This window comes from Dendropsophus ebraccatus, chromosome 10 (assembly GCF_027789765.1).
Source record: "Dendropsophus ebraccatus isolate aDenEbr1 chromosome 10, aDenEbr1.pat, whole genome shotgun sequence".
NCBI lineage: Eukaryota > Metazoa > Chordata > Amphibia > Anura > Hylidae > Dendropsophus > Dendropsophus ebraccatus.
The window spans coordinates 10,672,268-10,686,262 of NC_091463.1; the positions used below are offsets into that span (position 1 = coordinate 10,672,268).

Here is a 13,995-nt window from a genome sequence, read left to right on the forward strand (position 1 = left end):
GGTATTACAACCCAGCTCCATTCACTTTAATGTAACTGAGCTGCATGCCACACCCAAACTGAGGACAAGAGTGGAGCAGTTTCTGGAAGAAAGCGGCCATGTTTTTCTAATCCTGGATAACCTCTTTAATATCTGTCTGAGGACCATTTTGTGTCAGTTTATGTGTGTGTGTGTTGGGATAGAGACCTTGCAATGATTTAGGCTGGACGTTCGCATGGTAATCAAATTAAATGTGTACGGCTTCCTCCGGCTTCACTGGCTGAAGGCAAGGTTAGAGATTATGTGGGTAGTTCATGACACCCACCCTCCATGTGCTAAACTAGGGATTATGTTTGTGTGTCAGCGAAAAGACACATACAGATGCCCAAGCCTTTTTTTTCTCTTTGCGTGAGAATTATTTCTACTCATGACCTATAATGTATCAGGGTAAATACCACTGTAGAAGTATTTCATTCTATTATTATTAAAAATAAATAAATAAATATATATATATATATATATATATATATATATATATATATTTATAAAATATAGGTCCCGTCCTTGCCAGATGTACCGTAGAGGAGGGGGATGGGAAAGAACGCCCCATAGAACAATAATGGTAGTTGTCTAGGTATACTGAAGCCTTAGCAACCAATATGATTATTACTTTTATTTTCAAAGAGAATCTGATTGGTTGCTAGGGACGGCTTCCTCATCTCCCATTCTATCTATCTATACTACAGTTTTCATTAATAAAAGAATGGTGCTGCTTTTGGGGGGAAAAGTGGCCTTGTTTTTTCAGGCCTGGACAACCCCTTTAAGTTTAAACCAGTACATATAAAGAAGCTAAAAGCTCTCTCATCATTAAGCAGCATTTTTACTAGTTTAAAAGCCCTCAACGTGTTTTAAATGTGTAACACATACTGTACTGTGTGTAAAGATATTTCATAATTTAGTTAAACAATATTCCGGCATTTCTTCTCGGAGGGGGATGCTGAGCTGTAAGCTTCCCTGTGATGTCTCCTGTGGTATCAGCATCCTGTAAGGTGTGAGGTGAGGACCCTTATATCCCTGTGATGTCTCCTGTGGTATCAGTATCCTGTAAGGTGTGAGGTGCGGACCCCATATCCCTGTGATGTCTCCTGTGGTATCAGCATCCTGTAAGGTGTGAGGACCCCATATCCCTGTGATGTCTCCTGTGGTATCAGCATCCTGTGAGGTGCGGACCCCATATCCCTGTGATGTCTCCTGTGGTATCAGCATCCTGTAAGGTGTGAGGACCCCATATCCCTGTGATGTCTCCTGTGGTATCAGCATCCTGTAAGGTGTGAGGACCCCATATCCCTGTGATGTCTCCTGTGGTATCAGCATCCTGTAAGGTGTGAGGACCCCATATCCCTGTGATGTCTCCTGTGGTATTAGCATCCTGTAAGGTGTGAGGACCCCATATCCCTGTGATGTCTCCTGTGGTATCAGCATCCTGTGAGGTGAGGTGCGGCCCCCATATCCCTGTGATGTCTCATGTGGTATCACCAGCAGATCCTGTAAGGTGTGAGGTGCGGACCCCATATCCCTGTGATGTCCCCTGTGGTATCAGCATCCTGTAAGGTGTGAGGACCCCATATCCCTGTGATGTCTCCTGTGGTATCAGCATCCTGTAAGGTGTGAGGACCCCATATCCCTGTGATGTCTCCTGTGGTATCAGCATCCTGTAAGGTGTGAGGACCCCATATCCCTGTGATGTCTCCTGTGGTATCAGCATCCTGTAAGGTGAGGACCCCATATCCCTGTGATGTCTCCTGTGGTATCAGCATCATGTAAGGTGTGAGGTGAGGACCCCATATCCCTGTGATGTCTCCTGTGGTATCAGCATCCTGTAAGGTGTGAGGACCCCATATCCCTGTGATGTCTCCTGTGGTATCAGCATCCTGTAAGGTGTGAGGACCCCATATCCCTGTGATGTCTCCTGTGGTATCAGCATCCTGTAAGGTGTGAGGACCCCATATCCCTGTGATGTCTCCTGTGGTATCAGCATCCTGTAAGGTGTGAGGACCCCATATCCCTGTGATGTCTCCTGTGGTATCAGCATCCTGTAAGGTGTGAGGTGCGGACCCCATATCCCTGTGATGTCTCTTGTGGTATCAGCATCCTGTAAGGTGAGGACCCCATATCCCTGTGATGTCTCCTGTGGTATCAGCATCCTGTAAGGTGTGAGGACCCCATATCCCTGTAATGTCCCCTGTGGTATCAGCATCCTGTAAGGTGTGAGGTGCGGACCCCATATCCCTGTGATGTCTCCTGTGGTATCAGCATCCTGTAAGGTGTGAGGACCCCATATCCCTGTGATGTCTCCTGTGGTATCAGCATCCTGTAAGGTGTGAGGACCCCATATCCCTGTGATGTCTCCTGTGGTATCAGCATCCTGTAAGGTGTGAGGACCCCATATCCCTGTGATGTCTCCTGTGGTATCAGCATCCTGTAAGGTGTGAGGACCCCATATCCCTGTGATGTCTCCTGTGGTATCAGCATCCTGTAAGGTGAGGTGCAGCCCCCATATCCCTGTGATGTCTCCTGTGGTATCAGCATCATGTAAGGTGTGAGGTGAGGACCCCATATCCCTGTGATGTCTCCTGTGGTATCAGCATCATGTAAGGTGTGAGGACCCCATATCCCTGTGATGTCTCCTGTGGTATCAGCATCCTGTAAGGTGTGAGGACCCCATATCCCTGTGATGTCTCCTGTGGTATCAGCATCCTGTAAGGTGAGGTGCAGCCCCCATATCCCTGTGATGTCTCCTGTGGTATCAGCATCCTGTAAGGTGTGAGGTGCGGACCCCATATCCCTGTGATGTCTCCTGTGGTATCAGCATCATGTAAGGTGTGAGGTGAGGACCCCATATCCCTGTGATGTAGGGCTGGGCGGTATACCGCAAAAATACCGATACCGTCACTGGCGTCGGTTAACCGACTTCAACTTGGCCAGGACGGTATTTGCGGTATTTTTGTATTTCTGTGTCCCTGCGCCCGTCCTGTCAGTGCCCCCCGCACACACACGAGTGGCCCGGCACTAGCGCTGGTATCAGTGGGAGGTGGAGGAGCAGCAGCAGGGTCCAGGTGAGAATGCTCCCCCCTCCCCAAGCGACCGCCCGTGCGGTCCGCGCACCTGTCCGCCCTACCCACCCGTCCGGTCCGAGGCTCCGTCCCACCGCACCTGTCCTGCCAAAGCGCCCACCACCCGTCCGGTCCGAGGCTCCGTCCCACCGCACCTGTCCTGCCAAAGCGCCCACCACCCGTCCGGTCCGGCGTCCCTGCACACTGAGGTGACTACAGGAAAGCCGCCGCCAAGTGCTGCTGTGACATGGCCGCGCCGGCCGGGTGTGGGGGCGATCGGATCGGACTGGTCCGGGACACACACACACACACCCGGCCGGCGAGCGCTGCACATGTTGTCCTGTGTGTGCAGGGACGCGGCCATGTCACAGCAGCACTTGGCAGCGGCTTTCCTGTAGTACAGTACAGGACTGTAACATAGGAGGAATAATGGGCTGCAGCAGGCAGGATAAGTTATAGGAGACATTGCTGTGTGTGGCATCCTGCCTGCTGCAGCCCATTATTCCTCCTATGTTACAGCCCTGTACTGAGGGGACTACAGGTCCCAGCATACACCTCCCTGTGCTCCCTGTACAGTAATACACCCCTATATAGTCATACACCCCAATCCGTCCCCCCCTATATAGTCATACACCCCAATCCGTCCCCCCCTATATAGTCATACACCCCAATCCGTCCCCCCCTATATAGTCATACACCCCAATCCGTCCCCCCCTATATAGTCATACACCCCAATCCGTCCCCCCCCTGTATAGTCATACACCCCTATCCCTATCCCCCCCCCCCCGTATAGTCATACATCTCTATCCATATGCACTCCCATGTATAGACCCGTACCCCCATCCCTATGCCCCCCCTGTATAGTCATACACCCCTATCCCTATGTGCCCCCCCTGTATAGTCATACACCCTTATCCCTATGCCCCCCCTGTATAGTCATACACCCCTATCCCTATGTGCCCCCCCTGTATAGTCATACACCCCTATCCCTATGTGCCCCCCCTGTATAGTTATACACCCCTATCCCTATGTGCCCCCCCTGTATAGTCATACACCCCTATCCCTATCCCCCCCCTGTATAGTCATACACCCCTATCCCTATCCCCCCCCCTGTATAGTCATACATCTCTATCCATATGCACTCCCATGTATAGACCCGTACCCCCATCCCTATGTACCTCCTGTATAGTCATACACCCCTATCCCTATGCCCCCCCTGTATAGTCATACACCCCTATCCCTATGTGCCCCCCCTGTATAGTCATACACCCTTATCCCTATGCCCCCCCTGTATAGTCATACACCCCTATCCCTATGTGCCCCCCCTGTATAGTCATACACCCTTATCCCTATGCCCCCCCTGTATAGTCATACATCCCCTATCCCCCCCTGTATAGTCATACATCTCTATCCATATGCACTCCCATGTATAGACCCGTACCCCCATCCCTATGTACCTCCTGTATAGTAATACACCCCTAGCCACCCCCCCCTCCCACCCCCGTATAGTCATACACAACAATCCCTATGTGACCCCCTGTGTATACACATCCTGTAGAGGCTGTATACCTGTATATACATGTCCAGGTCCCCTAATAATGACTAATAATAATGATAATAGACTAACCACGGGTTGCTGCTCAGTGAGTTCTTTTTTACTTTTTTTAATCAAAATGTCGTCAGTTTGGCACGGCAAGTGGGTGTGGTTTGCAAAAAGGGGCGTGTCATAATTATCGTTGAATTATCGTTACCGCGGCTACATGTGCGATAAACCGCGATATTGATTTAGGTCAATATCGCCCAGCCCTACTGTGATGTCTCCTGTGGTATCAGCATCCTGTAAGGTGTGAGGACCCCATATCCCTGTGATGTCTCCTGTGGTATCAGCATCCTGTAAGGTGTGAGGACCCCATATCCCTGTGATGTCTCCTGTGGTATCAGCATCCTGTAAGGTGTGAGGACCCCATATCCCTGTGCTGTCTCCTGTGGTATCAGCATCCTGTAAGGTGTGAGGACCCCATATCCCTGTGATGTCTCCTGTGGTATCAGCATCCTGTAAGGTGTGAGGACCCCATATCCCTGTGATGTCTCCTGTGGTATCAGCATCCTGTAAGGTGAGGACCCCATATCCCTGTGATGTCTCCTGTGGTATCAGCATCCTGTAAGGTGTGAGGACCCCATATCCCTGTGATGTCTCCTGTGGTATCAGCATCCTGTAAGGTGTGAGGTGCGGACCCCATATCCCTGTGATGTCTCCTGTGGTATCAGCATCCTGTAAAGTGTGAGATGCGGACCCCATATCCCTGTGATGTCTCCTGTGGTATCAGCATCCTGTAAGGTGTGAGGTGCGGACCCCATATCCCTGTGATGTCTCCTGTGGTATCAGCATCCTGTAAGGTGTGAGGTGCGGACCCCAGGGTGACAACCTGCAGATGATATTACTGACTTTAGTGGCATCTTTTGGACCCACAAAGTTAAACCATGATCCAAGCCACTCTGTTTCTGTAAAAAAAACAAAACAAAAAAACAACAGTATAGATAGATAGATAGATAGATAGAATATAAAATTTGAAATGTTTCCTTGTCCTTTTTATGGAAATATATTGTAACATCATCTAATATTAAGGGCTTATGTCCATGTGTCCTATTAGTTTGCCGTAGCTGCTTTCTTCCAAAAACAGCTCCACACGTGTCCTCGGTGTATGTGTGGCATTTCAGCTCAGTCCCATTAAAGTGTATTGAACCAGTTGTGGTAATACCACAAACAGCCTGAGGACAGGTGTGGCGCTGTTTTTGGAAAAATGCTGTTATATTTTTTATAATCTTGAATAACCTCATGTTACTTGATCATTGATGAAAATGAGCCATAGGTAAATTGTGAAAACAGTTGGGAAAATATCTTGCAGCATTGCAGCATTTCCTATCTGACTTTCAGCTCTTCCATCTCTTTCAGATCCCACAAATAAGTTACGCTTCCACCGCCCCGGAGCTTAGTGACAATAACCGGTATGATTTTTTTTCACGTGTGGTGCCGCCTGACTCATACCAGGCACAAGCCATGGTGGACATTGTTAAGGCCCTTGGATGGAACTATGTATCCACACTGGCATCTGAAGGCAACTATGGAGAAAGTGGAGTAGAAGCCTTTGTACAGATCTCCCGAGAAGCTGGTGAGTTCTCTCTTACTTCTAGAGATGAGTGAACCTACGTCAAGTTCGGTTTTTCATGAATGCGATCTTGACTCCTGCATCCATCTTCTCCCAGCAATCAGGTTCACCCAAGCATACTGTAAATTCACTCATCTCTACTTACTATATATGTGGACAAGTAATCCTTTAGAGTAGACAATAAACACAATAATCTTTATTGATATAATGCCAAATTCTTTTGCAAAATCAGACATTACTAATAGAAAGTAGAGAACCTTAAGCATGCTCTGGTTTGTTTTTAAACCTGAATTCTCTGCATTTGATTACTAATGGCTGAAGAAGTTGGATGCGGCCTTAAGGCTGCCTGGAAAACATGGGTACAACCATATACTGTATCCTTGTTTTCCAGGACTTTGTAGGGCTGCATCAAACTTCTTAAGCCACTGGTAATCAAACACAGGGCGTTCGAACAAACCTGAGCGTGTTCGAGGTTCACTCTTCTCTAATTGTGAACCAATGAACAGTACAATTGAGCAGTTCTCAGTGGAGACAAGTGCCCACTACAGGTTCTCCTTCCCTCCATGTGATTCCTAACATTTTTGTAAACCACATTATTTACCAAAAAACGACTCCTTATTCCCCCAGGAAAGCAGTTCTAAAGTCTTGCCCACTAGGTGCCGTCCACTGTCTTTTGTTAAAGGGGTAGTGCGTAAGACATTTTTTCACTAAATAACACACAAGTTATACAACATTGTAATGTGTGTTATTTAAAGTGACTCTGTACCCACAATCTGACCCCCCCAAACCGCATGTACCGTCATATAGCTGCTTTTAATCCAAGATCTGTCCTGGGGTCCGTTCGCCAGGTGATGCAGTTAATGTCATAAAAAACAACTTTTAAACTGGCAGCCTCGTGCCCTTTGGCTGTGGCTTACATTGTGTATGCATTAGGCTGGCACAACCTTTCTGTCCCTCCTCCCCACCCTCCTTATCATTAGGAATGCTCCAGGCAGATTGCCTCCTATTCGTCAGCTGTGTGAGCACGGCACATGGGCTGGATCGTTAAGCATCTGTGTAGTTTTCACTGCAGAGGAATAGGAAAAATGGTGAAAAGGGTGGGGAGGAGGGACGGAGAGGTTGTACCAGCCTAATGCATATACAAACTAAGCCATGGCCAAAGGGCACAGGGCTGCCAGTTTAAAAGTTGTTTTTTTCTGACAATAACTTCATTACCTGCCGAACGGACCACAGGACAAATCTTGGATTAAAAGCAGCTATCCGAAGGTACAAGTGGTTTGGGGGGGGGTCAGATTGTGGGTACAGAGTCGCTTTAAGTCAATGGCCCCCTTCCCCATGTTTCCCATCACATAACCACCCCCCACCCTCCGGCTGTGGACCCGAAAGTGTGATGCATTATACTTACGGAATCACTGTCGACCCCGGCTGCCATCTTGGAACGATCACGTCATCTTTAGGAGGCCGGCCTGACTGATCCGGCCCCCCTCCATAGCATCATCAGCTGCTCCGCCACGATTGGATGAGCTCCGTTATGCTCAGCCAATGGCCCCTGAGCAGCTGATGGCCTCCTGTAGATGACGTGATCGTCCCAAGATGGCGGCCGGGGTCGACAGTGATTCCGTAAGTATACAGCATCACACTTCCGGGTCTAGGGGGGGGGGCATTCTTTTAAATAACACACATTACAATGTTGTATAACTTTGTAATGTGTGTTATTTAGTGAAAAAATGTCTTACACCGCACTAGCCTTTTAAGGGAAATCTGTCTCTAGTAAGAAAGACGGCAAGACAGATTACAGGGGGGGGGGGGGGGATCAGCTGTGTAAATCATCACCCAGCACAGTGCAGCCTGTTTGGTGCCTGCTGTAATGCTTCTCTTTCATTTTTGCTCACATAGCATTTTGGAGAAGCCCTTAGCAACAGTTTCAGTATAGTAACAACAAGATTTAAACACTTTCAGGGCCCTTGATGCTGGGAACTCTGAATTCCATTCTGTAGCACATTGTCCGTAATTACGCACCATGCCTGGAACATTTAAATGCCCCCTCATACTGGCAAACAGTTCAACTCTCCCCGCCTGGGATGCAGTTAATAAGAAACAGCTGTGATTCTTAAGGCCTTTATACTTTCATACTGTTGTGGACCGAACCCGACGCCGTTGGCAGGTTTTCCCGCCAGTATGATGTGTATGAGCGGCTCCTGACACTCCATTGAGAGTTGATGTTGGTGGAGATAGGGGTCATGGCCTGATGGAATTTTACCGCTGACCCTTTTATTCTCAGAGAGAAAAGCTGACGCCAGAGCACTATGTTGTCACTCCCCATGGAGAACACAGGAACGTTCGGCCGTTTCGAATCTCTTACATTGTACTGTGCAGCAGTTTCAGAAATATCTTCCTTAATAACAAGGACTCTGAGCATCGCACACTAGTCCTCTCCATTATGTGCTTACATAGTTCTAGATATTTATGAGCACAAGCTCCTTCCACCCTCCGGATTCTGATTGCAAGCTGTCTGTCTGTACATAGTATGTATACACAGTATATACAGACAACTGTCAATCAGCGGCTGGTGAGAAAACATAAGCAAAGGTAGATTCTGGAATTTTTTTTAGCCTGTTTTTATTGAAAAGTAATTTGCATACATATACATTCAGAAAGCCAATGATTGTCCACATAAACTGGCAATATGGCAATAACATAGACCGCGGTCCACTATCACTATGACCATTGTGATACAAGCAATACAGTAACTTCTACATTATACAGGAACCTTGTGAGTCATGTGCTGTGAGTTATTGAGCTAGTAACACTGTATCTGCTTTGTCCTCCAGGAGGTGTTTGTATTGCTCAGTCTATCAAGATTCCACGGGAGCCTCGTCCTGGAGAATTTGATAAAGTCATACGACGGCTGATGGAGACACCTAATGCCCGAGGCATCATTATCTTTGCTAATGAAGATGACATCAAGTTAGTTTTAACCTACCGTTGTTTCCTTATATCTGTCTGTGGGAAGTTGGGGTAATAACTAGGAATGAGCACAACTCAAGCCTGCTCGAGTCTGATTGTTTGGCATATAAATACTGGTGGCTGATGAAGTTGGATGCAGCCCTAGGGAGGGGAGTCCTGGAAAACATGGATACAGCCATAAGTATTTAAATACCGAGCACTCATTTCTAGTAATACCCAAGGGGGGACCTTTATGAAACGTCCGCCCGAGGTGTACGCCAGGGAGAAGGTGCAGATTCGCCCCTTCTCACTGGCATATGCCTGCCTTATGCCCCGCTCGCTTGATGGGCGGGCTGGGGGAGCTTGAGGGGTGTGACAAGGCGGGGAGGAGGCACGGCCTCCTCCCGCACCTCATTTGTCATGATTTACGTCTGCTGGCAGGAGTACATCATGATACAAATCTACACCTGCTGGGAGCATTTGCAGATTTAGTACGCCGGGCGCAGGTTCGGGCGCACGACCGGATTCACTAAAAGGCGTGTGCCTCTTAGTGAATCCTGCTGAGGAAAAGGGGCGGGACCTAAATCCCCCCCAATGTGTGTACATATGAGGCAATGTTAAAACAGAGGATTGATTACTGTACAGATACCTTATAATCTACCACTGAGCAGGACTGCATCCAATTCTATGTCTCATACCTGCTTCTCTTTGCCTTTAATCGATCATCTGACTGATCATTTCTTCTCTTCCCCTAGGCGCGTCTTAGAAGCAGCCCACCGAGCCAATCAGACAGGCCATTTTTTGTGGGTGGGTTCAGACAGCTGGGGATCCAAGACATCTCCTGTTCTGGGTCTAGAAGAAGTAGCTGAAGGTGCAGTTACTATTCTGCCTAAAAGAGCGTCTATTGATGGTAAGTAGGGATGGTCCGAACCTGCCGAGGTTCGGGTTCGTATCAACCTGAGCTCTCGGCAATGATTTCCGCTGTCTGCCCACTCCGTGCAGTGGGTGGATACAGCCGGAGGACCGCCTGGAAAACTAGGATACAGCCATAGCCATAGGCTGTATCCCAGTTTTCCAGGCGGTCCTCCGGCTGTATCCACCCTCTCCACGGAGGTAGAAGACAGCGGGAATCATTGCCGAGAGTTCAGGTTCGTACAAACCCGAACCTCGGCAGGTTCGGACCATCCCTAATGGTAAGTTACTGATGTTTTTGTGGGGTGACTTTTACACTTTTTTTTCTCTTTTTTATTGTTTGCTCCTGACCTCACTTATTTCTTGTTTCAGGATTTGATCAGTATTTTAGCAGCCGGACACTGGAAAACAATCGGCGCAACATATGGTTTGCAGAATTTTGGGAAGATGATTTTAAATGCAAATTGACCCGATCTGCTGCTCAACCAGAGGAAGCCAGGAGAAAATGCACCGGTATAGTAATATTCTCTGCTAAGACAGATGATAGGTATCTAATAGCAGTAAACACACTCTCTGGAATACCGAAGCCTCAAGGGCCTTTTACATTGGCTCATTATCGGCCAGGAGCATCGCTAGAAACACTCCTGGGACCGATAATTGGTCCGTGTAAAAGTGACAGCGATCAGCTGAAGACCGATCAGCTTGATTATCGTCTGATTGTCTGTTTAGAACCTGCTTTAATTGGCTGCACATCTTCCTGTGTAAACAGGGGTTTGTTCAGTCAATAAAGAGAAACTGACAGCACAGATCACAGGTTCTGAGATATGTATATATCAGTGCGGTGAGTTTCCAAATCACTAACAGTCTATACTTACCACGCTGCTAGTGATCTGGCATCAGGCTTCTCCAGTCTTCTGGCCTCGCTGTAACTTCAGAATGCCTCCTCCTCTTCCGCAGGAAGCATAGCCTAAAGAGACAGCCAGCGGACGGAAGACTGGAGAAGCCACATGTTGGATCACAAGCAGCTTGGCTGATAAGTATGAACCGCTTGTGATCTGAAAGCCAACAGCACAGACATATACATTTCCCAGAAGTCAATATTAGAGATGAGCGAGTTGTGAAATATTCAGCTTTTGAGAATTCGAATCGAATAGGCACCGATATTCGACTATTTGAACAAATATTCGATACATTTATAATTTATAATGTATGGGAAAAAAATTTGAGGCACTTGGAAATCCAAATTCAACCACTTGGAGGTCACCAAGTCCCCCATGAAACCTCCCTAAATGATGCCAACACCTCCGGAATGACACTGTGACATCAGGGGGAGCATGCCTGGGTGCACCTAACACCCCAAAATCGCAGTATAATGCCACTCTCCGCAGTTGCGAAAGAAAAATATTTGCGAACGCTTTACGAATGTTTACGGCAATGTTCACACATTTCCTTCTTATTTCGTGCGCAGCATTACATACATGATTCCAATGTGCGTCCGTAGAGCGTCACTTTATTCGCGCATATCAAGCATTACGCTGTACGAATGCTAGGCCGCAGCAGAGCATAGATTAGGCAACTGGCACTATAGGTATCACATGCCTTTTACTGGGCAACTGGCACAATAGGCATCACTTGCCTTTTACTGGCACAATATGTATAACGTTTACGTGCCCTTAGTGGGCTAAACCAGGGTCACTATAAGTCACTTGTACACACAGGGTACTGGAATGAATACAGCTGCTGATGCTGCTGTTATATCATCTATGTCTTAGCACTGAGAAGTGCTTTGGATTCAAAGATGACCTTTTTCGCTGGATCTTAGCCCTGAAAAGGACTTTTGGGTTCAGTAGTAATCCTGCCTAACCAAAACGCTACTAAAAACTATCTCCCTGCTCGAAGATCTCTCCCTGGTTAGGTTGAAAGTGCATCTGTGGTCGAGAGGCGTATATCAATTATTAAATATTCGAGGTCATGTGGTTCAGCCATCCAATGAGGGTAGAAGCCGTTTTCGCGCTGCATGCGTACTCCCAGGGTCCCTCACGGCCTCCCTGCATGGTGATTGGATTAAAAAAAGCACCAAGTGTGATGGGAGGGCTTTCGAATATTTCCCACGTATTCGTCACACTACTCGTTTGAATTTGAATCTTTCGAATACCGCAATATTAGTTTGGATACCATCTCGATCGAATCGTATTCGCTCATCACTAGTCAATATATAGATATCTGCGCTGTCAGTTTCTCAGGCTGCAAAAACTATACAAGGATCAGTCGTGCAACCTGGGCCCCTCGTTTTGTCGTGCCCTGGACTGTAAAGGAGCATCAAGCTGATCGGTGCTCGTTTTCAGCCCCCACGGCCAACAAATCTTCGTGTCTACAAGGACCCTCAGGCTGCATTCACAAGTCTGTGATATAAGGTCTATAAGCTGACTGTATATCACAGGCTGAACTCTTGAACTCTTACGGAGCTCCAAAACAGTTAAAGCTCTCTGCCCCTGTATTGACAGACGTGTCAGTTCAGAAGCAAAACAAATGTAGCTGTTAAGGAGCTCCCTTAATAAATTATGATGCCAGAGAGTTCCATAAAAGTTCAAGAGTTCAGTCTGTGATTAAGGCCTTATGCACACGTTCAGTATTTTTTTCTGGTCCTGAAACAACCCGTGAGAAATTGCGGATTGGACATCCGTATTCCATCCGTATTCCATCCGTATTCCATCCGTATTTCCGTAATTCCATTTTTTTACTACTCATTGCTTTTCAATGCACTTCATCCGGATTTTTTTGCGGAAATACGGATGCCAACATGTTACAATCTGTAAACAATCCGTAACCAATTGATTTCAATGAGAGGATCCGCAAAAAAAAATGGGTCCGCACCCGGTCCGCACTAGGACATGTCCTTTTTTTTTACGGATTGATTTTCATCCATTTCTGCTACTGATCGTGTGAATAGCCCAATAGACTTCAATGTGCACTAACTCGGATCCGGAAATACGGATCCGTAAATTACGGAACGTGTGAATAAGGCCATACAGACAGCTTATGGACCGTATATCACAGACATCCAAATGCAGCCTAATTTCATGTTGTTGTCTTTCTGCAATGGTCACAACAGAGTTTACTGTGTATATTCACATGTTGGAGCTCAGGACCTGACACTAGTTTATTACATTCTGCAGGAGGGGCACAAGACGAGTTTGACTGCGTTGCGGGATGTGCGGTCAAAGGTTGTCTTGTTGTCCTGCTGCATCATGGCCAATGTGGCCGCAATCACAACTAGTAGTCCATCCGGTAGGGAAAGAAGGGGGCCATTTATAGAAAAAGTACATTGCCACATTTCTTTTACTAATCCTCGGGAAGGTGTGCTGTCATCATCAACCTCCACTGAGTGATGCTGTTTTTGAATGTGAATTAGTTGTGAATTAGGCCCGACTATTCTAATTACTATTTTTTTTTTTTACTTTAGGAGAGGAAAGGATTGGAAGAGACTCAATTTATGAACAAGAGGGAAAAGTTCAGTTTGTCATCGATGCTGTATATGCCATGGCTTATGCCTTACACAATATGCACATTGACCTTTGTGCTGGAAGCCTCGGGGTTTGTGACAGGATGGACCCTATGGATGGACGGCTACTCTTACAGTACATCCGCAGAGTTAATTTTAATGGCAAGAACCAGTCAATCATTCATTGTACTTGTATTCCCATTTGGTCCATGGCTGTGTGTGAGTGTGGAGCTAGCAATGTATGACTCATGGGGAAGAGTAATCAGAAGTTATCAATCCAGGATACTGTAGCTGCAGCTCCATAATTGCAACATAAGACTCTAATGAGAAGACATTAGATCATGGCTAACATTGTGTTCCTGACCTTATAGTATTT

The 13,995-nt window shown here is 47.0% G+C and overlaps 1 protein-coding gene across 9 annotated transcripts in view; it reads left to right on the forward strand.

The window, feature by feature from the left end:
• LOC138766173 (metabotropic glutamate receptor 6-like) overlaps positions 1–13,995 on the forward strand; it is a 73,683-nt gene that overhangs the window by 42,454 nt on the left and 17,234 nt on the right. For all 9 annotated transcript variants that reach the window (XR_011358692.1, XR_011358694.1, XR_011358690.1 and 6 more), the window contains 5 exons: positions 6,046–6,262; positions 9,091–9,226; positions 9,961–10,115; positions 10,490–10,630; positions 13,581–13,781. Coding sequence is in view for 1 of the 9 variants with exons in the window: in XM_069943561.1 (XP_069799662.1) it covers positions 6,046–6,262; positions 9,091–9,226; positions 9,961–10,115; positions 10,490–10,630; positions 13,581–13,781 (850 nt within the window). In the remaining 8 variants the exon portion in view is untranslated. The remainder of the gene's footprint in view (positions 1–6,045; positions 6,263–9,090; positions 9,227–9,960; positions 10,116–10,489; positions 10,631–13,580; positions 13,782–13,995) is intronic.